The 23,181-nt window shown below is 54.4% G+C and overlaps 1 protein-coding gene across 1 annotated transcript in view; it reads right to left on the bottom strand.

Annotated features, from left to right (window-relative positions):
• Positions 1–22,832, bottom strand: part of EFHD1 (EF-hand domain family member D1) — a 41,522-nt gene extending 18,690 nt beyond the window's left edge. The window contains exon 1 of the mRNA XM_027047605.2: positions 22,441–22,832. Within this exon, the coding sequence (XP_026903406.1) occupies positions 22,441–22,730 (290 nt within the window). The 5' untranslated portion in view covers positions 22,731–22,832. The remainder of the gene's footprint in view (positions 1–22,440) is intronic.
• Between the last annotated feature and the right edge of the window lie 349 nt (positions 22,833–23,181).

Genomic DNA, 23,181 nt, shown 5'->3' with positions numbered 1-23,181 from the left:
GGGGATCAAAGGAAGGATGCTGACGAGGGACTGCCATGGCCAGCCAGGACAATAAGACACTTGTCACTCTCCCAAACACTTCATTCTTTTGGCCTCATTTACTGAAAAACAATTCCGTTAGTTACCTGCTGCTTTGCAGTGCCCACCTGGGTCACCGTATCAGAGGGCACCCCCTTCTAGAAACACCTTCTGGATCTGCACAATACGATTCAAAGGGGATCTTGAACTTCATGGATGTTTTCGTGTCTTTTATCTCCTTATCTAAGCCCTAAGTTTCTTGACGATGAAGAACATGCCTGTTTACCTTCACCTCCCCCAGTTTTGGTCTACGAATGCCGGACAACGAAGGAGTGCAGGAGCGAGCCGTGAGCATCCCCTACATTCTCCCGGAGCCGCTGGCAATTCCAGGAGCCTCCTCTTGGGTCTCTGCCTCCCGCACTTCCACAAACCCCTCCGCTCATCCTTCTGGTCTCCTGCCTGTGGGAGCTGGTTCCCACCCTTGCATGCACCTGTGTAGCAGGCTGGCCCCGGCTCTCTGGTTTTAAGCTTTGCCCTCTGGCGTGCTCATCTAGCATCCAGGTCGGAAAGGTCACGTCCATGCCAGTGACTGCTGAGAGGGGACCTGGCTTTGACCTGTTGGCCGAGCTTTATCACAGAGCCAGCATTTCTGCCGGCTGTCCTTCCAGCCGCCTTTGTCCCCCGCCCCGGTCCCCTGGCTGGGAACCAACCCTGCCTCATCAAGGTGGGGGCATGCCGGCCCCGCCCTCTACTCCTCAGCGCCGGGGTATCCCACAGGAGCCTTCTTCAGCCTTCTGTCCTCTGCTTTCTCCCAACAGCTCTACCCCCCACTTCTTAACACACCTGGGCTGTGACAGGGTTTTCTCACGGACCCCCCTGGCTCTCCTCCCTTCAAGTCCATCCCATTTTCTGCTCCTGAGAGGTCCCTTGTTGCTCAGGTACGAATGAACATCTTGCTTTAAAAAACAAATCTGGGGGCGCCTGAGCGGCTCACTCGGTTGAGTGTCCAACTCTTGATTTGGCTCAGGTCATGATCTCACGGCTCATGAGTTCGAGCCCTGTGTCGGGCTCTGTGCTGACAGCTCAGAGCCTGGAGCCTGCTTCGGATTCTGTGTCTCCAGCTCTCTCTGCCCCTCCCCTGCTCGCTCTCTCTCTCTCTCTCTCTCTCTCTCAAAAATAAATGAACATTAAATTTTATTTTTAATTTAAGAAATTAAAAATTAAAAAAAATTCTGTGTCGCTCTCCCTCTGCTTCCCCTCCCTCCCTCGCGTGCACCATCTCTCGAAAATAAAAACAATATTGATAATAAATAAAAAGCAAATCCATTCACGACAGCCAAAAGGTGGAAACCACCCAGGTGTCCAGTGACAATGAATGGATAAACAAGATGAAGTAGACCCATACGACGGAATACGGTGTGTTTATGATTCACAGCAAAAAGGAATGAAATTCTGACACGTGCGACAACACAGGACCAACCTTGACAACATTACGGCAGGGCTGAAATAAGCCAGACACAAAAGGACAAACACTATACAGCTGCTCTTGTATGAGGGACCTAGAACAGTCAAGTCACGGAGGCAGAACGGTGGTTGCCAGGGCCTGGGGAGTGAGTTTCGTGGGTTAGCGTTTCAGTTGGGACGAGGAAAAGGTGCGGAGACAGATGGTGGCGGTGATGGTAACACAAAGGGGGTGTTTGCACTGAGCTGTGCGCTCACATGGTTAAGGGGGGCAGATTTTACATGCATCCTACCACAGTAAAAGATAAACAAAGCAGGCTTCTGCACTGTCCCCCTCCCCACCCTCCCGACAACAAAAGCCCGCCATTGTTGGCACCCACACCACCACCCACCAAGGAATGCAGCCTGTGGGCAACGAGACATCTAGCCCTGAGGGCTGGTGGTATTTTTGAGGCCCACGTGGTGAGGCTGGAGATGAGGCCCAGGACGCATCTGTTCCAGCCACAGCAGCCGACTCATGCCATTCCTCCCGCCCAGAACACACACCCCCGCCACCACCCCGCTGTCCTCAGTGGCCTTTCTGTCCCCTCAAGCTCAGGGAGCTGCCCCCTTCCATCTCTGATGGCCAACAGCCCCATCGTCTGCCCTCTGCTCCTCAGCAGTTACCACCTCCCGCTGCTAGGTATTTCCTATGGCGGCAGCTCTGGGCTCCCACAGCCCCAAATCCTGAAGGAGCGGAGCCACAGTCCCTCCAGCCTGTGACGCCCTTCTCCTCTCCAGGCCGACCCCACACGTTGGGGGATGTGGGCCTGGTCCGTGGGGGGCCCCCACGAAGGTCGATGGACCATGTCAGAATGGGCGTGGAAGGAGGAACTGGCAGCATCTGGCCCTGGGAGCAGAGCGCCGCCTTCAGATTACGCATTTAAACTTCCCAGGAGCATTCCCAAAGAGCAGCAAGGTCTGTGCGGGGACATGACAGAGCTGGCCTTTAGCCAACACAGGGAAGAACTTCCTGGCAAAAACAGCCAACCAGAATAAGACCTGGGGTAAGAAGAGCTCTTACAAACAGGCTGGAGGGACAGTGTTACAGGGAGTCCTAGTCAAAATAAACAGGCTTCTTTAGGGTGGAACTTTCCAGAGCCTTCCATATGGTCATCTGAAACCTACCAGAGGGAAACAGAGCACACGGGCTCATTTGATCACACAATCCTCTGCCTTCAGGGACTTTCCACTAGAAGGCGGCACTTGTTGGTCACCGGGCGCTCCAAAGAACACACAACAACGCATCTCACGACACTTTGCTGTTAGAAGGACTGGGTTAAACAACCACAATGGTACCTGTCACGCCAAGATTTTGAATATATGTCAATAAGCAATGCACACGGTGCATGTTCCAACACAAAGTCTGCAGAGAGCAGGAGCCCCGAAGTTCTGAAGGCCGGTGCATCTCAGATGTGAATCACTGAGGGCAAAGGCAAAGGTGATTGGGGTCTCTAAAGGGAGCAGCAAAAGCCTAGGTGTGAGTGAGGGGAGGGCCCAGAATGGGAGAGAAGCTGGGAAGGAGGATGGAGGAGAGAAGAACAGGTCAGGGTGAAGGACCGACCAGGGTTCCCTGCTCACATAACCTACAGCAAGCACGACCTCCCCCAGGGGACCCCAGTGGGGCTGGTGCCATGGGCTCATGCACAGGGAGGGGGCTGAGATGTCAGCCTTCTGTTTCTCTTCTGGGGTTCTGACCGACACGAGTCGAGAGGGTTTGGAAAAACTGTTTCAAGCCTGAAACATTCTCCAGGCCTAAGAAAAGGGACAAACATGTCAGAAAGGGCGTCAGCAAAGTCTGGAAACAGGCTAAAGGAATTGAAAGAAATCGTCTTTTTTTTTTTTTTTTTTTAATGTTTATTTTTGATAGAGGGAGAGTGCAAGTCAGGGGGAGAGGCAGAGAGAGAAAAGGAGACACAGAATCTGAAGCAGGTTCCAGGCTCCAAGCTGTCAGTACAGAGCCCAATGCGGGGCTCAAACCCACAAACTGTGAGATCATGACCTGAGCTGAAGTCAGAGCCTTAACCGACTGAGCCACCCAGGCGCCCCTAAAGAAATCTTTAAAGAGGCAGGCAAAGGTGACCACTTTGGTGAGTCAGTGCCAGGAAGAAGCCCGCCCAGCACTGCAGCGGGCAAACCCCAGCTGGAGCAAAGGGCCAAAGGTGCATCTAGGCAGGCCTGTCTATGTTGCGCAGGGGGCCATCAGCCTGGCACAGCAACAAAGCCAGCGTGTAGATGTGGAAGGGACATCTCTGAAGCCGAGCAGGTCAGGGAAGAGTGGGGTCACGAGCCGGCTACCACTTTCACTCCCCGGGACTCAGGGAAGGCTGCTTGCTTGCCTTTGTTCCTGACTGAAGCACTGGCCAGGGGCCATGTATGTAAGTCCAGGCAGGATTAGAAAGTGACACATTAGTGGCGTCCTCACCCCTCCCCGTGTAGCTGGGAAGTGCGTCCTTCCCTCTTCAAAGTGATCCTCCACGAGGGCTTGTCCATGGTCACTTCCTTCAGGACCTGGGTTTGCGAGACAGGCAGGAAAAACCTCCCGGGGCCCCTTCGTCATCTTTCTGTTTTATATGTTCCTCTCAAAGCACCCCATGACCACATGAGCAGCGCACACCATGGGATGCAAAGCGCCCAATAACTAAACCTGGCCTGCTCTGCAGCTCACCACACATTGTCTCATAAACTAATCCTTTTCATCTTTACAACAGCCCTGTGAAGAATTAATAATAGCCGCCTGTGTTTATGGTTTATTGAGAGCTTACTAAGTGCTGGGCACTGTGCAAAATCACCTCGTTTAATCCAACAGTGCTGTGAAGTGGTAATTCGTCACCCCACTGGATAGATGGTGATAGAAGTATGCAGTGAAGCCACTTCCTGGGGATGAGAACTAACCTGGGACTTCCAAGCAGGTCCTTGGCTTTACATGGAGCAGAGAAGGCAGGGATGATCATTAACTGAGTTTATACTATGTGCCCCACGACCCCGGGAGAGCTCAGGGGCCAGAGAGGTCACTCAATGTCCCAACAAAGAGACTGCTATTGTAACTGTAAGATGCATACCGTCTGCAATTGATGCCCGAAGGCTTTGGCAGAAATGATTGGAGCCATGGTGCAGAGTCCCGAATAGGCAAAGTCATTAATTTTTGACCAAGAGAATTTCAGTGTTGCCATCTTGCAAACATCTGGAGAAAGTCTCGGCAGCCGAGCCCTTCGAATAAATTTCATCTGATTTGACCCGCCCTTCTGTGAGGGGTGTAGGACTGATGAAGAAACTGGGACCCATGGAGGTCAACCAGCCCCAGGTCACTAGGTCTGCTGAAGTTAAGCCGGTGGACCCCTAGCCTGATGCCCAAGCTCTCACCCCAAACCCTGGGCAGGGCCACCCAGTCACCGGGGTTAATTGGGGGGGGAAATAAAACTTGATATTCAGGCAGTCCTAACAGAATGCCAAGGTTGCCCTCCAGTGACAGTTAGCAAAGGCAGAGACTAGTCAAAGCTAAGGTAGAGAGAAGATTCCTGGGGAAATAAGGTATTTAAAAAAAAAAAAAAAAAAGGCCTTTATCTTCAGAAGGTTCTAGGACTACATTATCACATCTCCACGTGGGGGTGGCTGCAGGAAGCTGAGGTGACAAGGAAGCAGAGGTCCTCAAGGCTGGGCCAGGAGGCAAAACCGTCATCTACTCTGCTCAGAGCCCCTGGGGAGGGGCCAGTATGGAAGCAGCTAGTGTGGAAGCACCTTTAGACAAGGCCCTCTGCAAACTGGCTATCTCACACCAACGTTCAGACCTGTGGGAAAGTGCATGCAGTTGGATTTGTTTTCTGCGTTCTGGAAACCTCCTTTTCCTCCAACCCCCCCCCCCCCCCCCCCGTGAAAATGCTATCACCTTCTTTTTGATTTGGAATCCAGCCCCGTGGAAAGGGAACAGCACCTACCCAGGTCAGGCCCACCTGCACAAAACAGCTGGCAGGGCCACCCACTAAGACACCCCCACGCCCCCAACCCCTGCCACCAGGGACAGAAGGCCTTTCCCAGGCTGGGGGTGTGGGACCAGGCTTCAGGGGAAAGCGTGGAGCCCTAGCCCCAGGCCCATCTGGGGCTTTCTTTCTCCCTGCAAGCCCAGCCTAAACCTGCATTCCCCTCCCCCTATTTCAAACCATGGAAATATTCCCTCTCCTCTCCACAGTTTCTGTCTTTCAAATGCTTGGCAGGCTTGTTGGGAGTCCCCTGAAGCCCTCAGCTCCTCCCCTACCAACATCTTAGCTCTTGTACCAGTTTCTTTTCAAGAATTTAAATTTTAACCCCTATTTTTCTTATTGAAGGCAACCCAGGATATCAAAGAAAAACCACCCATCAACTCAACACCCTGATGCGTATTCGCTTCCTGGGATTTCCTTCTAGCCCCCCCACCCCACCCCCCACCCCCGCTCTGAGTTGCTGAACTTTTCCCATGGTTTTTGCTTTAAAAGGCCCTCAGTCCCGGTCATCTTTATACTCTCCGGGATCTGCCCGGGAGAGACTCTGGTCCCATCAGCACTGGAGACAGCCCTGGAGACACAGGCCAGCCTTGACACCCAGTGCTGCCACTGGCTTGGGAGACACTCAGGCTGGTGAGCCCTCTGCAGACTGAGTACAAGGAGAAGAGCTGTTTGTGCCCTGCAGGGAGATAACAGGCCTGCACTCAGCCCCTGGCACCCAGTAAGCAGCCAAGGAGAGGGAGATATTTTTAAAAGTAGTACCTGTCTGCAGCCATGAAGAGGAAGACAGCTTCCAGGGCGCCTGCTCTGAAGAGCTGCCCACTCTCAAACGGACCTCGAACAGCTGTCGCCATCTTTAGCATTCTGGGGGAAACCCGAATCCATAGCCTGCCGAGGTCCCTTATTCAGACTCTCCGTGAAGCCCGTGCTCAGTGGCAGCCCAGCCCAGCCTGTGTGAGAGGGTCAGGTCTCTTGCCAGGGGTCACTCAGAAAGGCTCTTTACTGACTGGGGCCGGCACTACATGCTGGGGTGGGGTGGGGTGGGGTGTGGCAGGCTGGGATCCCTCACCGGCATGCCCACAGCGGTGGGCCAGTGACCTGGGAAAGCCCCTGGCCTGGCCAAAAGGGTCCCGGTAACCCCTAACTTCAACCCCACCAAAGTCCACTAGGGACGGGACGAGGGGACAGCGGCAAGGGTGCAGGGTTAGGTGTCCAGTGTCCATCCAGTGCTCAGCCCCTCCTGGTTCCGTGAATCACTTGCTCTCTCAGCTTCCACCGTGCAGAGCCCCTGGGTTTTCTTGGTTTTCACCTCGCCAGAATAACCCTGCCATTAGGAAGAAAGAAGCCAGGCAGCCTTTGTCTGTCTGAGGCTCAGCCATGAGAAACTCCCTAGGGACCCTGGCGGGGGAGGGGGTGGTTCTCGGGAGGATGGCAGTGCCCCAGAAAATGTCCTGGTGTGGGAGGGTGGCATCCACTCCAGCACCCTGGGGCTCCCCTGCTTTTCTTTATAGCGAAAGGCCTTGTATGGAAATCAGGCACTGCCTTTTCAAACAGGCAGGCACCGGCTGCTCTAGAGTGTGGTCTCTAGATCAGTGCCATCGTGGTCACCCAGGATTGTTAGAAACGCAGAATCTCAGGCCCTGCCCCAGACCTGCTGAATCAGAACCTCCATTTTCACAACACCTGTGGTGCCCAGGCACTTCCAAGTCAGAGAAGGGCACTGTGCCAGACTGTCCCCAAAGCCAATGGCCTTTCCAGGGATGCTCCTGGCTCTCTGTGGATGTCCCTAACAGTGCCTATCCAGATGAGTCTCAGGACACCCCAAGGTCACAGGACAGTTGTTTCTCCTCCATAGTCCAGATGCCCAGGTCTCTGAGTTTCTGGTTTCCTATCTTTAGAGGGTCCTCCCTAGCTGTCAAATCATCTGCTCCTCCCTCTCTCCCTGGACAGAAACTTCCTTCCTCCATTCTTCCCTCCCTCTTTCCTTCCCTCCAATTTGCCTCAGGCTGGGAGCAGGCCTGGAAACCAGATCTCCAAGTGTGTTACAACTGCGTGCAAAGTAGAGGAAGCAGACTCTGAAAGGGGGGGGGGGGGGATGTACAACAGTGACACAGGGACTGAGGAGTTAAGTTAAAGCTCGAGCCCAGAGTCTTTGATTTCCAATCAGTTCCTGGCTCGCCCTGATTCCATTCATCTGCTCACTCACCACCTGGCTCCTGTCTACCTGGGGCCTCTCCAGAGCTGAAGCAAAGCACAAAGACCAGTCCCGGCGGGCAGGCAGATGTACAAAGAGGCTGTTGAGCGGTGATAAGGCCGGAACTTGGGCAGAGCTGCAGGGGAGGGAGGCGGCTGGCTGGGACTGCGGAGCAGGAACGACAGGGGAGCACAAGTGCAGAGGCCAGGGAGGGAGCCACTGTCACCAGTCCAGTCCAGAGGTGCGGGGATGTCCCAGAGGGAGGGAGTGGAGTCTGCTCCCACAAGGCATTCTGGGAGATTTGTGTGCTCCCGAGGGCAATGGGGGTGGGGAGGCTACCTGGGTTCTTCTCCCCAGGAATGTCAAATTGAGCAAGGTAGTCCTTTGCTGGGAAGGTGCGGCATGGGGTGCCTCCCCAACACTTCCTATAAAAGCCATGAGGGGCCAGGAAACAAGGCCAGAGGTGCCCCCCCTGGAAACCTAACTGTCCAGGAGGTTCCCAGGAGCCTTGTGGATCTGAGCGGATGGCTTCCCCCAAACAACCCGAGGTTCCACACCAACTCAGTCAGGACTGCGGCAGCCTTAGCAGTGCCCTCACTGCTCCTCAGCCCTCAAACCCAGGAGTCAGAGAGACAAAGAGCAGGGGAAGGCCCCGAAGAAGGGGAGGCCAGGGGCCCCAGGCCCAACTCAAGTGGCCTGTGGGAGGGACTCGGCCGTCCCTCCAAACAGGAAGGAAAAGCACCCGGGGCCGCAGCCTCTGGGCCCTCGGTCTCCATCTCCGTCCCACTACTTCACTGCCAGCCAGTCCTCTTCCCGCATCCCCCGCTCTGGGCCGGCACCACCTCAAACCCAGCAGTTCTGCTGGGGGCCACGGGACCTGCAGGTCCGTAGTGGAAAAAATATGGGGCTGGAACCAGAGGGACCTAATTAAGGCTCTGACTGCATGCCGAGCGGTCACACGATATGGGGGACAACCTGAGAAGGTGGACATTTACCTGTGTCCACATCTCACTTACAGGCCTGTGCCTGCATGGCGTGTGGTCAGTGGCACCGCTAGAGGGAACCGCTTGGCCCGCACGATGGCCCCCCTTTCCTCTGACAGCCTGTGAGCTGCGAAGCTCCCCAGAGGCGGTCACCGGGGCCACAGTGCAGCTCCAGGGGCAGAGCTCAGCCCCTCCACAGGGGTCAAGTCACCCCTACCCTGGCCCTGGGGTGGGCATGGGGACTGGAGAAGAAGTTAGTCCCACTCAAGCATAAAGACCTGTGCCTGCGTTCCCAGGACAAACCCTATGGAGGGAGGGGAACGTCACAAGGATCAACAATACTAAGTGCGATCCATTAGAAACCGGAGAGTATGGAGAGTCGGGGTGAGGGGACGGGCAACAGCCCAGTAAGAGCAGGGCCGGGCCGGTGCAACTGGTAACAGCAGAATGAGACACCCGGCAGGGACCGGCCTTACAGGTTATCGTGAGGAGCCTGGACCCTATCCCATGGGCAATGGGGAGCTATGGAATGTTGTATGTTGTCCCCAACCCACAGAGGATTCTGAAGAGGGATGCAAGGTGATGAGACCCGGGCTCTGGCAAGAGGTCACAACATGTAAGATGGATAAGGGGAGGCCAGCTGCCCCAGGCAACCTGCAGGGGTGATGCCAAGGATGGCTGAGATCTGGAGCCTGAGAAGATGGGGGCAATAATGACATTAATGAGGGAGGCTAGGGGTGCCTGGGTGGCTCAGTCGGTTAGGCATCCGACTTCGGCTCAGGTCATGATTTCACGGTTCGTGGGTTCAAGCCCCATGTCTGGCCCCAGGCTGACAGCTCAGGGCCTGGAGCCTGCTTCAGATTCCGTGTCTCCCTCTCTCTCTGCCCCTCCCCGACTTGTGCTCTGTCTCTCAAAGATAAATAAATGTTAAAAAAAATTTTTTTAATAAAAAAGAAAAGAGAGAGAGGCTAGTGGCACAAGGAACAGGAGTACAGGCCTTCTGGGTTCAAATTCCAGTTCTACCTCTTACGTGATGGGTGACCCTGGGCAAGCTACCTAGCTTCTCTCTGTCCCAGGGTCCCCATCTGTGAAACGGGGTGACAACAGAACCCACCTAATGGTGTTTGAGATACAAATACTAACAGCAGTGCCTGCATGCAGTAGGTACTCTACAAGTGGTGACTGCTAGGTGTTTTGGGGGGGGGGAGCCCAGGGCTCAGTAAAGCTGAGCCTTGTAGGGTGGGGTGGGCAAAGCATGAGGAGGCATTTAGGGAGGGGACAGAGACCCTATCACTGAGGCCAAGCAGGGCAGCGCTGGATCTGGGGATAGCACTTCTCCAAGGCCGAGACACAAGACAGAGCTCGCCAGGTCCCCATGGACATAGAGCTAGGACGGTCAGCAGCCAGACCTTGTCAGTAGAGGGTTGATGCCAGGACTGCCGTCCCAGGCACGATCAGTGTTCCCTGAGCAGTGCCAGGTGGCCTGGGGGTCCCCCTCGGAGGTGTCTAACCCCAGAGCTGGCGTCAGCTGCAGCCTCAATCCGTCCTCTGTTCCCACCAGGAAGGGGCAGAGGGGCCAGCCCTGGGGACGCAGTTTGAATGTCTTAGACAATGTCCTCCTACTTCCTTCCAATCTGATCCAAGCCTGCAGAAGGTTAAGCCTTTGTCCACCCAGAGGCAGCCACACTATTCACACCATTCACTTCAGAATCAGACCCCGGTGTGGCTGGGAACAGTCCACTGCTCCCCGCCCGTCCCCCTACACTAAGGCTCCGCCTGGCCTGGAACCAGGAACTGGCACAGGGAGGCTGCTGCTGGCACTGGCTCACCTCCAAAACCAAAGACTTTATTTTCATCCCACAACACAGGGGGGCAATTAGGCTAAGACTGAGAGAAAATAAAATCAGGCCTGGATACCCTTCCACCCACCCCTCCTACAAGAGAGGGGCCCCTCTCAACACAGTACTAGAAGACACTAAAAGGAATGAGAGACGTCAACGCATGTGACTGCCAGCCAAGATGGCGGCTGGTCCCATGCACTCACTGCGTATCCACCTGTAGACCCTTCTAAAAGGAGAGGAAATCAGAGATACAAGAGTCATGATGAGAAGGAGGACAAAGGAGGTCTGAGGAGGGGGAGCTTGAGAAAAGGAAGGCATCAGCAAACAATCGTCAAAGACAAAAAGCAGAGGAGGAGTGTAATTGGTGAAATCTGCCCAAGGAAGCCAGTTGGGCCCTCCCATCCCAGAGTTGAGATGGATGGTGTTCGGCCAAACTCTTTGTTAAAATGGAAGGATTACTTGAGGCAAAGTAGGAGCTTTACGGAAAGTTGGCTTAGAGAGGGCAGTTGACACAGACACATCCCCACCCCCAAATACACAACACTCTTAGCTGCCAAGGATCTACAGCCACAGGCAAAGAGAAAATCAAAGGGGGGGGGGGGGGGGCGGGGCGCCTGGATGGCTCAGTCGGTTAAGGGTCCGACTTCGGCTCAGGTCATGATCTCACAGTTCTTGAGTCAAGCCCCGTGTTGGGCTCTGTGCTGACAGCTAAGAGCCTGGAGCCTGCTTTGGATTCTGTGTCTCCCTCTCTCTCTGCCCCTCCTCTGCTCATGTTCTGTCTCTGTCTCTCTCTGTCAAAAATAAACATTAGTGGGGCGCCTGGGTGGCTCAGTCGGTTAAGCGTCCGACTTCGGCTCAGGTCACGATCTCGCGGTCCGTGAGTTCGAGCCCCGCGTCAGGCTCTGGGCTGATGGCTCAGAGCCTGGAGCCTGTTTCCGATTCTGTGTCTCCCTCTCTCTCTGCCCCTCCCCCGTTCATGCTCTGTCTCAAAAATAAATAAACATTAAAAAAAAAATTTTAAAAAAAGAAAGAAAGAAAGAAAGAAAGAAGGAAAGAAAGAAAGAAATCAAAGGGACTCTTGATTAAAATGGTGGCAGTGAGTGTCCCAGAGGAAAGACTTCCACATTCAGGCATCTAAGAGCTCCCAGTCATGGGCTGCTCCCTGCCTGGTCTCCAGAATCCAAGCCCCTCCTATATATACAAAAACAGAGATGGACACAAGAGAGCCATAGTCCACTGGTCAGGAAAAGACCCAAAAGGAACACTGTTGGGCTCCACCCCTCCTTTTCTCCCTTACAAACCTCCATTTGGCCAGGTTCCTGCCCCTCAGGGAAGGGCAGTCACTGGCCCAGGTGGGCCCTTGACCCAATGCTGGCCAAAGGGATGCCAGAGGCTGGCTTAGGGGATCCATCTGGGAAAGACTTCTCATTTTTTTTTAATGTTTTATTTATTTTTTGAGAGAGCATAAGCAGGGGAAGGGCAGAGATAGAGAGAGAGAGAGAGAGAGAGAGTGGGACAGAGGATCTGAAGTGGGCTCTACACTGACAGCAGCAAGCCTGATGTGGGGCTCGAACTCTAGAACCGCAAGATCATGACCTGAGCTGAATTCAGATGCTCAACCGATGGGGCCACCCATGCGCCCCAAGATTTCCTCATTGTTTAGAAGAACTCTAGCTCTTTCCTGCCTCTGATTTTGTCACAGCTGTATGTGACTTGGGGAACTCACCATCTTGCTACCCGCCCCCAGATGAAGGCAACACAAAGACTGGAGGGGTGGGGAGGACCGAACTCGGGTCTCCGACAGCAACCACCAACCGTGCCCAAGGGCCACCCGGATGCTCTGGACACCCTGTTATACGAGATGATTCTTCACTGTTGGGTTCAGGGCAAGGTTTTCCATGACTTGAGCCAAGGGCCTCCCAACTGATACAAGGCAGAACGGTATATACAGTCTCAACACTCACGTTCAGCAACTGGTACCTAATCTGATGGCAGCCATCCCTTGGAAGAGAAGATCCTGCGGCTTCCACTCTCCACAAGTCGTAAATAGCTCTACTATTTTCCAAGAGGTATTGAACAGGGACATCATAATTTTACAACAAAAATGATTAAGTTTTCTTTTAGCTGTGAGATTCTAATCTGTTCCCTCCAAACCAGGGGATCTCAGCTGTGGAGAGATGGGCCTTAAACCCCGCGAGAAGGTGGATGCCCTTAGCAAATGGGTGCCCACAACTAGATATGTGATTTCAGAGGTTCCGAAGACCTGAGGCAAAGAGCTCCGGGGGTGTGTGAGGGGCTCAGTCGGTTGAGCCCCAGACTCTTGATTTAGGCTCAGGTCATGATCCCAGCCAAGGTTGTGGGCTAGAGCCCTGCATAGGGCGCTAGGCTGAGTGTGGAGCCTGCTTGAAATTCTCTCTCTCCCCCTCAGCCCCTCTCTCCAGCTTGTGCTCTCTGGATAAGATAAGATAAGATAAGATAAGATAAGATAAGATAAGATAGGCTAGGCTAGGTTAGGATAGGCTAAAACAAGCTCCAGCTATCACCATAGGGCTCAAAGGAAACTTGAAGGTCAATACTCCATCCCCCAGCCTCCCTAAGCCCCGCCGCAAACTTCTCACCCCAAGGAATTGGGCAACCCGCATTCCAGTGAAACCCCAGAGAAAAGGCTTAATACCTTCCAGACAATTCTTTCCATTTCCCAACTACTCCAACCATGAGAAAGTTTTCTTCTTTATACTGAACCAAAGCTATAGACTCTTTTCCTTGTGGCCTCCATGGTCAAGTGGGTCCCCATCACACTTCAAGCGGTCAGCTGTCATCCTCCACCTTGAGGACCCTCAGTCCCAGGGCTTCCCTCGCTCAAGGACCTGGATCCCCTCCCAGTCCTGGCTGGCTGCTCTTCCCTGACTACATCCATAAAGACCAGGACCCCTACCCTGAATGCAGCAGCCTGAAGTCACAGTGCTCCCCACATCTTCACGGGGGCCACTAGGCCACATGAAGTGTCTTGCACACAGGTGGTGGCTGGCCTTTCCAGGACTTGCAATCTTCCTGTCTAGCAGCATTATTTATATCCAGCTCACTGTTGGGGCGCCTGGGTGGCTCAGTCGGTTGAGCATCTGACTCTTGGTTTCGGCTGAGATTGTGATGTCACCTCACCATTTGTGAGTTTGAGCTCCATGTCGGGCTCTGCACTGACAGTGTGGAACCTGCTTGGGATTCTCTCTCTCCCTCTCTCTCTCTGCCCCTCCCCTGCTCATGCTCTTTCTCTCTCTCTCAAAATAAACAAACTTAAAAAAAAAAAAAAATCCAGCTCACTGTTAAGAGTTTGAGTTTCTCAAGGGCAGTGGCTCCTCTGGTTCAATCTGTGCTATCCCAGCACCCAGCAGGTGCTTAGCTGAATGAATGAATGAATGAATGAATGGCTCACAAACAGTAGATAAGAGGGCTTGTCATCATCATCATTATGGTACCACAGCAGATTATGGTTAGCAAATGTATAGACATTGATGGCTGTGGGACCCCAGAGGTAAGAACACTGGGGAAGGGGTCACAAAAGGTCACGCAGCCTTGGAACCAACAAATCTATGTCCTGGCAGAGCACTGACTATGATCAAGTTTCATCCTGCAGGATAGTGTGGTCCTTGCTCCAACAACTCAGGTGTCCCTGTACCTAGGCCTTCCAAGGATCATCTAGGATTTAGGACCAGTAGTGCCCTTCGATCACTAACACTCAAGGGACACAGGAGCTGAAAGAGGCTTGTAGAGGCAGGACTATATGATGCGGAGGAGGACAGGCACTGAATGCGTGAGGGTGAGAGTGAGTGTGAGCACACATGTCACATGTGTGGACACACGAGGGTGCACACGATGCAGATATTCACGAAGCAGGAAACTGAAAGCAAACGTGTGCAAAGCCTGGAGGGTGTGCTGGGCTCCTCCAAGGAGCGTCTCTTCGCCGGGTCTGGTGGCTGTGGCTCCCAAGGCCCGACTGAATCAGCACATTTTATTTTAATTTTTTTTTTTTAATGTTTATTTATTTTTTTTGAGACAGAGAGAGACAGAGCATGAACGGGGGAGGGGCAGAGAGAGAGGGAGACACAGAATCGGAAGCAGGCTCCAGGCTCTGAGCCATCAGCCCAGAGCCCGACGTGGGGCTCGAACTCGTGGACCATGAGATCGTGACCTGAGCTGAAGTCGGACGCTTAACCGACTGAGCCACCCAGGCGCCCCTGAATCAGCACATTTTAGAGACCACTGGCTCAGCCACACCATGAGGACCCTCCTCAAATTCAAAGGAAGGAGATATTGCTTTTTTTTTTTTCCTTTCATTTATTTATTTTGAGAGAGAGAAAGGAAGAGGGGCAGAGAGAGAGAGAGAGAGGGAAAGAGAATCTCAGCGCAGAGCCTGATGCAGGGCTTGATCCCACGAACCCCAAGATCATGACCTGAGCTGAAATCAAGAGTCAGAGGCTTACCCGACTGAGCCACCCAGGCGGCCCTGAAAGGAGGTATTTCTATTTCTATTTACTAGTTGGACTATGGGTACGATCCGGCTAGAGTATAAATAGAGCCCCTGAGACCTCACGGCTTTGAAACCAGGCACTTATTAACTAACCTTGCAAGGGATTCATGAAATGAATCATGAAATGTGATTCTCATGAAATGTGAAGGCTCTGTAACAAGGGTGGAGGAGACTTCTCAGAGGGAGTGAGGTGGGGAGAGTGGGGAGCAAGGAAGAGGAGGAAACTCCCTGCAAAGATCTGACCGCCAGGAGCTGGGAGCCCCCTCCCAGTTCCCCTCCGTGGTGGTCAGCACACCTCATTTGGCAAATGGAAACAACCAGTGCTTGAACAGGTCTAAGAAATAGTTCCAAGTCAAGGTGTCTTTCTGCCAGAGACCAGGGCCCCGAAACAGAAGCCAACCTGAGTTCTGGCTGAACGCCCCCCAGGAATTCAGACTAGCCCAGGGTTCTCTTGCCCCACCCACGGTCGGCAAGGTCAAATGTGCAAAATCCAGTGCGGGTGTGGGAATTTCAAATCTAAGGCAGGTCACCGTGGACTGAAACTCCAATCAGGAGTCAGAAGCTCTCGTCGCCTTTCTCTAAGGCACCTTCCTCATCTTCAAAGTCAATTCGCTCAGAAGATGCACCTGAGAGTGGGTGTGCTGCCTCTCCTCCCGCCTAGTAACCCTCCCCCCTCTGCACCTCTACTGCAAATGCCTGCCCTCTAAGTCTACACCCTTTCTTTCTCCCTCCCTCAAGGAGGAGACTAAGGAGGAGAAGAATAAATGGGATAAGGGTGGGCAACATAAGAAATGAACAGTCCCATAACATCCTCGCCTTTTCTGGGCTTAGTGGTGACGTGGGCGTTGGAGGGGCATCTACAACATCACCATTTCGGATTCTCAATAAAAAGACAACTTTCCCAGAGCCAAATGCTCCTCTCTCCACCCTTTCTTTGGGGGAATGAAAGACAAACTTTTAGTATAGCTACAAAAACACAGCAGCCACATTTTGAGGTGCTGTATTTGTTTTTGTTTTTGTTAGTGTTTATTTATTTTTGAGAGAGACAGAGACAGAGTGCGAGCAGAGGAGGGGCAGAGAAAGAAGGAGACACAGAATCTAAAGCAGGCTCCAGGCTCTGAGCTGTCAGTCAGCCCAGATGTGGGGCTCGAACCCACGAACCATGAGATCATAACCTGAGCCGAAGTCGGACGCTTAACCGACTGAGCCACCCAGGTGCCCCTGAGGTGCTGCATTTGGGTCCTACCCTTAAGTGGCCACCCTCAGTATCTCCTGTTGAAAGAGGCCCCCGGATAAGCCCTGGGTAATTAAAGTTTCCCGTCTAGCCTTGACCTCCACCAGCTTCTGTTACAGCCCTGGACACAAACCCAGAGTCAGTTTCTTCTGGGCCTTCTCACTCTTCGTTTAAAATCAGGCCACTGTTCTCTTGGCTCAGGCTATCCAGTAACACACTTGGAAATGAAGAGGGAGCTTTCTCTGGCCAGGATGATGATGCCTCTGGCTTCCCACACTCACTCGAAAATTCTCTTCCTCCTACAACACAGCATTTGGCAGCCAGGCTCATTTGTGGTAGGCCCCAGGGGTACAAAGACAAGTGACCCCCAGCCTAAGAACCCAACATCCTCACAGCTGGGTCGGGGGAGGGATCCAGTTCTCTCGCCAAACCTTGACAATGCAAGACATCCCTAAGCAACACTTCCAAATAGAAAAATCCAACTTAAGAGATCAAAGCACATTCGGCAGTACCTGCATGCATTTCTCTAGCTCAGAACAAAAGGTACAGGCGTACTTTATGCCCATCAAGTCAGGTTTTGAGTGAACTAAGGCGACATCAGAATCTGGATCTGGCAACTCTGATGAAACTGAAATTTTTGCTGAAAGTGAGTGCTCTCCTGGGATGACTGGGGGTGTGGGGGTGAAGGGAGGGGCGCAGGGTACCGTTGTCAGTTCTGTGTTTTGTAGTTAGATGGCAGCTCCGTTTCCATTAGGATTGGGCTTTGGGAAGATCGATCCTCCTGCTGAGGGTAGGAATATGGAGCCTTTGGTTAAGGCTCTGACGTCCCCAAATCCGAGGGCCGCCTTGGGCAGGCCTGCCTACTCCGGCTCCCCAATCCCTCAGGAGGCAAGGAGAAGGTGGTCATGGTGCCTCAAGGACTGGGAAGCCCTGCTCAATTGCAGTAACGGGTTGAAAAGGGTGCCCCCTGCCGAATTCATGGCCACCCAGAACCTCAGAATGGGATCCTGTTTGGAAATAGGATCATCGCATATGGAATAAATTAAACTAAGATGAAGTCGTACTAGATTAGGGTGGGCCCTAAATCCAATGACTGGTGTCCTTACAAGGGGGCCATGTGAGGACACACATACAAGGAGAACACCATCAAGAACACCTGGGCGGCTCAGTCGGTGGAGCATAAGACTTCAGCTCAGGTCACGATCTCGCGGTTCATGAGTTCGAACCCCACGTGGGGCTCCGTGCTGACAGCTCAGAGCCTGGAGCCTGCTTCAGATTCTGTGTCTCCCTCTCTCCCTGCTCCTCCCCAACTTGTGCTCTGTCTTGCTTTGCCTCTGTCTCTCAAAAATAAAGAAATGTTAAAAAAATTTTTTTTAATTCAAGAAGTAATAAATAAACATTTAAAAAAAAAAAAAAAGAACACTTGAGGCACTTGGGTGGCTCAGTTGATCAAGCCTCCGACTTCCATTCAGATAATGAACTCATGGTTCGTGGGTTCAAGCCCCACATCGGGCTCTGCACAGACAGTGATAGAACAAGGCAGAGATCGGAGTGACAGGTCTGTAAGCCAGGGTTATGCCAATGATTGCTGGTGACCACCAGAAGCTACAAGAGGCATGGAAGGATTCTTCTTCCCTCAAGCTCCTGTAGCCTCACACAGCCCTGCCGGTACCCTGAGTTCCGGTTCCAGCCTCCAGAAGGGTAAGAGAATGCATTCACGCTGTTTTGAGCCACCGGCTTTGTGGTACTTTGTTACAGCAGCCGGAGGACGCTAATCCAGTCCTCCAGCAGTGGAGCGAGTGACTCCCATCGACAGAGCCTGGAAGGGCAGAAAGTCAGGGCAGAGCCCCAGGGGGACCAATTACTCACCAAGCAGCTAGGTCGCCACTCTCCAGCTCAAACTGCGGGAGGAATCAACTTCAAAGGATCGATCAGACATTGCTTTTGAATTACTGAGCAAAAAAAGGAGGACCCAAAATCTGCACATCCACCAAAACTACAGCTATGTGATCATCTGAAAATGAGGGGTGCAAATCTCCTGGGCCCTCACCGTGGGCCCTGCATTGAGCTAACTGCGTCACATACATTAGCTTATTTAATCCCCACAATAACCGCACAAGGCAGGTACTGTTCTATCCACACTTGACAGAAAGGGAAACTGAGGCACGGCGCTTTTAAGTAACCTGCCCGAAGTAGCCTTCCAGGTAGCAAGAAGTAGGGTCTGGGTCTGAACCCAGGAAGCCTGGCTCCGCGCTCATGCTCTTTACAGCCTCAACCCTGCTTCGGCAGTGCATCAGGTGTGGAAAGCCAGACAACGGGAAATAAGTTGGTGTGTGACCTGTTCTTGGGGGTTTATAAGATGCTTATGCTTTTATTTATGTGTAGAAAAGCAAAGGAAAAAGAAAAAGGTTGGAAGAGGCCACACTTCAATTGGGGACAGAAGCACAGTATTGATCAGTGCTGGCTGGACCGGTGCTGTGGCAGGTGACACTGTCGCAGGGCAGGGAGGAGAGTCAGGCAGGGGTCGGCAGGTGCAGGGCTCCTCCAGGCAGCATAGGAGCCCGGGAGGCCCCAGTAAGAGGTTTCCTCGCCCGGCCCTCAGTGAGGGCCAAGGCAGCTGAGGATAGGGGTCAATGCAGGAGTGAGCCGTCAGGTATTCAAGAGGACCTACCTATGCATAGTTTAAAATTTGTTGTTTTTTTAAGTCACGCAGGACAACAGGAAGAAGAAAATATGAAAGTGGGCCAGCAGAGAATCAGGGCTGGGCTGTGGGCAAAGCTGGGACCAAGGAGCTCCTTAGCAGGCTGCAGAGGGTCAGCAGCACTGCCAGGCTGGGGCAGGTGGCAAATCCCCGAATGGCCAGCCCCACAGCAGCCTTCCGGGTGGAGGCGGCCTGCCCCAGCCTGGGCAAAGGCAGCAGGGACAGGAGGCCCCTTGGGCGGATGGGCTCAGGCAGGTCCTGGAGCCAGCTGGCCATCTGGAGGGAGCTTGAGGTGGCAGTAGGGCAGGAAGCCCTCCAAGGCGTGGCAGGGCGATTGGTCTAGCCTAGTGACCGAAGGCACAGCAGGGCCCCTTCACAAGAGGAGGGGTTTGTCCATCACCTAGAGTCACTTGCCGAGCCGAGTCAGAAGTGTCTAGGTAACAAATCTCCCAACCTGGGGCCGCTGACCCTAGTGGGGTCGGGACAACAAGCGAAATTGGGCAGATGCACCCTGAAGGTAAACCGATGAGCTAGGAGGGAGGATGCCGAGTTTGTGGAAGCCCAGCCTTGGGGTCATGCCATCCCTGTTTTTGTAGGAGGTGGGGAGCCTGAAGGTGTGACACAGGGCTGGAGCCAAAGTGGTCTCTCTGGGTTCTCACCAAACCCCTTGAAAGGAACAGTTGCCTCCATTCTATGATGAAAGGCCAGAAGTGGTTAAGCAACTTGCCCATGGTCACAGTCACAGCTAATGACCCTGGAATAAGTGGGCTGTGTCCTCACCCTCCCCACACTCATGATGCATAACTGAGTCTTGACATCACATTCCAGGGGGCCTTTCCAAACACAGTGGGGAAACAAAGACAGCATTCCCCAGTGGCCCCAGCCCCGGTAGCCACAGTGCTACCTGGCCCTCAGGGGAAGGCAGCACTGTGCCCATCTTACCAGCAAGAAAACCAAGGCTTAGAGGGATCATGTAACTTGTTCAGGGTCACAGATCCCAGGCCCTGTCAGCCCTACGCTTGTCCGAATCCAAAGGTGACACTGCTCCCCCTGCCGTGCTGGGGTCTCCAGGTACTGCTCAGCTGACTCGAGCAGCTCTGCCTCTCTCCTCTTCTGGGACACAGGGATGGTTCCCAGGAAGGCGTCTCCGCAGCAGCTTGGGCCTCGGATCCCACTCCCTGCCGACAGGAGTCATGCAATCCAGCCATGACACTTGTGGCTGAAGGTAAACAAAGTGCCAGTGATCTGGGTCCAGGATGACCCAGGAAGGTCATTCACAAGCCACCAGCATTTGACCCTCCCTCCTCAGCAACAGCCTCCAGATTTGCCGGTGAAAGCCATTCTTCCCCAAGGCCAAGTCTGCTAGAGATAGGGCGGTACTCCTCCCTGCAGGGGTGGAGCACATGCCTCAGGCCTGGCCAATCAGAGCAAACAAGTCCCCTGGCCACAGCAATTGGTTGAGAGCCAGTAAGAAACAATAGCAAAGCTAAAGGGAGAGAGAGACGATAAGGCCTTTGCTGTGGTTACCCTTTCCCCCTGGACTGGAGCTGCTGTGGCCAGACTGCCACCACCAGTCTGGGGACAACACAGAGAGGAAGCTGGCTTAAGAAAAAGAGAAACTAAGCACTGATAGTATCATCTGAGCGCCTAGGTCCAGCCATACCTGACACCAATTATGAGCCAATTAATCTCCTTTTTTGTTTATGCCCCTTTTGGTTGAAAGTGACAGAAAACCCAACCTAGAATTCTGACTGACACCGCAGCTCTGGAGAACCACCCTCTGGCATCACACACAGGCTGGACTGGCCAGATCTCTTGGGACCCTGGACCACACGTGCCTTCCCTTGAGCTTGACCTTGTTCCAGAGCCTGCTTCCTCATGGATGCCACCTTGCCTGTCCTCCTAAGGCCCTCTATGTGGACTCCCTTTATGACTCTTATGTGGCCAACAAACAAACTCAACCTTTCAAAGATTGTTCTAGAAAAAAATAGAATAAATAAAAGAAACCCAAGTCATCCCAAAGCAAACTGAAGAAGGAGGTCCCCAAGATGCAGCTGGACTGTTGGGAACTGCTGGTACATGGGAGCAAAGGAGCCAAAGCATACCCCCAAATAAATCAAAGGGGCACTGACAAACCAAGTACCCATTGCTTTTCCATCTCCACTCCAAATGCTTTTTTTTTTTTGCCCCAACTCAGCTTTCCTTAATTGCCCAAACTAGACCCACCAGGTGTGAACACCAGAGAACAGTGCTTGCAAGCCAGGGACTGGGAAATCAGGGTGTCACGGAAACAGAGGAGGCAGGGAGGCTCCAGGTGCCAGCCTCCACTGACCTCCACACAGAGGCTGAGGCTGGACAGCAGCCCAGCCTCAGGAAGGGGCCAAGGCTCTGGCCACCCAGTGCCGGCCACAGAGCCTTTAAATAGAACCTCAACGCGGAGCACAAACACATTCCAAGCGCTTTTAAAAACGCCCTAACTATGACCTGGCCGGAGGCCTTCGCTCCCCCAGGCATTTTTCCGGTCTTGGCCCAATTCTGGAAATAATATTAATAGCTCGGTTAGAAGCTTACGGTGTGCAAAATACTTTATGGCCTTAAAAGGCTGGGACCATCGCTGCTCTCTCTCTCTACAGATGAGAAAACTGAGGTCCAGGGACCTCGCAGGATACAAAGACAACTAGAGGGGGCTCTCTATGCTGCTTCCATCGCCCGGTGTTGGGGCGCGCCAGCAGCTCCCCGGCTCCGCCGGGCTTTCACAGCAGGACCCGCTGCCAGCTGCCACGTCCGGTTCCGACGGGCGCCTACTGCCCCAAAGCCAAGAAAGGGTAAAACAGATAAGGCGACGCCCCCAGGAGGCTCCCTAGTCACACTCGCTCCAGGAACGTCCTGATCTTTTGCAACGAGTTTAACAAACTCCCAGTTCTCAGCCTCTGTGGGTACATCAGACCCCGAGCGGCAGCCAAGGATAACTATCCCCTTTTGTTTTAAAAGATAAAAGGACAACAGGGCTAGTTTCTCCCTTGGGAGATACAGCTGGCAGGTGAGCCCCTGCGCGATTCTGTTTCCTAGAAGTTGCGCTGCGGGCAAATCTCGCAACCAGCGGCGCAGGGGCGGGACCCGTGGTCGGGACCCGGCAGCGTGGGACTCCGGCTCCGCTGCCCCGGGGAACTTCTGAGCTCAGTCCGGGAGAGCTGCGGCCACTGCCCTCGACGGCCGGGCCAGGACCGCCCCCAGACGCGCCGGCACGGACTCGGGGCGCGCAGGGCCTCGGGGGCGTGGGTTAAATGCTAAGGGCACCCCCGGAACTCCTAAACTATCCCACCCAGTCCCACAAAGCAGAGCCGGGAAACCCGCCCACCCCCACCTCCCCCCACACACACCACGCCCCCACCTCCCGGGTCCCCAGCGCAGGGTGCTCGGGGGGGTGGGGGGGGGGCGCAAGGCACAGGGCGGCGCGGGGCGCTCACTTTTTGAACATGCTCTCCAGGTCCCTGATGAGGCGGCGGCTGAACTCCGGGAACTCGGTGTAGGGGTTGAAGACCTTGCAGCGGCGGGGCCGCGCGGTGCCCTCGTTGATGTCCAGCCGTCGGTTCAGCTGCGCGCTCAGCTCGGCGTCGGCGCAGACGGTGGGCGCCCGCGCGGGGGACTCGTGCTCCGGCGCCAGGGCTGCGCCGGGCGCGGGCTGGAGGCCGCCCTCCTCCACCTCCTCCCACTGCAGCCGCCGCTGCAGCTTGAGCGCCAGCTCCTGGCTGGCCATGGCGGCGGGCCTGGGGACCCGGGGGCGCGGAACCCGACGCGGGGACTGGACGGACGGCGCGCTCCTCGCGGGCTCGCGGCGCTGCGACGCTCTGCCAGGGCGGCCGGAATCCGGCTGTTGGGTGGAACCTCGGGCGGGGGGGCGGGGGTGGGCGGGGCGGAGCCGCCGCTTTAAAGGAGGCGCCGGGGCTCGGCGACCGCCCGGCCGGCCAGGGGCCGCAGGTGTCTGGGCTTTCGGGGGTCCCCACCCGCCACCCCCTCCCCGGGGCTCGGGACGGGAGGCTGACCGCCCCCCGGGACACGGAGTGGGCCCTCCGATCAACTCCGACCTTGCCGCCCGAGCCCGCTCGGAGGGAGACAGGGGACCCTGCGGTCCCCGGGGAAACGGCAGCGGGAAAGTTTCCCGACCGCTCGGGCGGTTCCTTTCTCGTTCCACAGAAATACCCCGGCTG

This window comes from Acinonyx jubatus, chromosome C1, assembly GCF_027475565.1.
Source record: "Acinonyx jubatus isolate Ajub_Pintada_27869175 chromosome C1, VMU_Ajub_asm_v1.0, whole genome shotgun sequence".
Taxonomy (NCBI): Eukaryota; Metazoa; Chordata; class Mammalia; order Carnivora; family Felidae; genus Acinonyx; species Acinonyx jubatus.
This window is presented reverse-complemented; position numbering and strand designations above follow the sequence as displayed.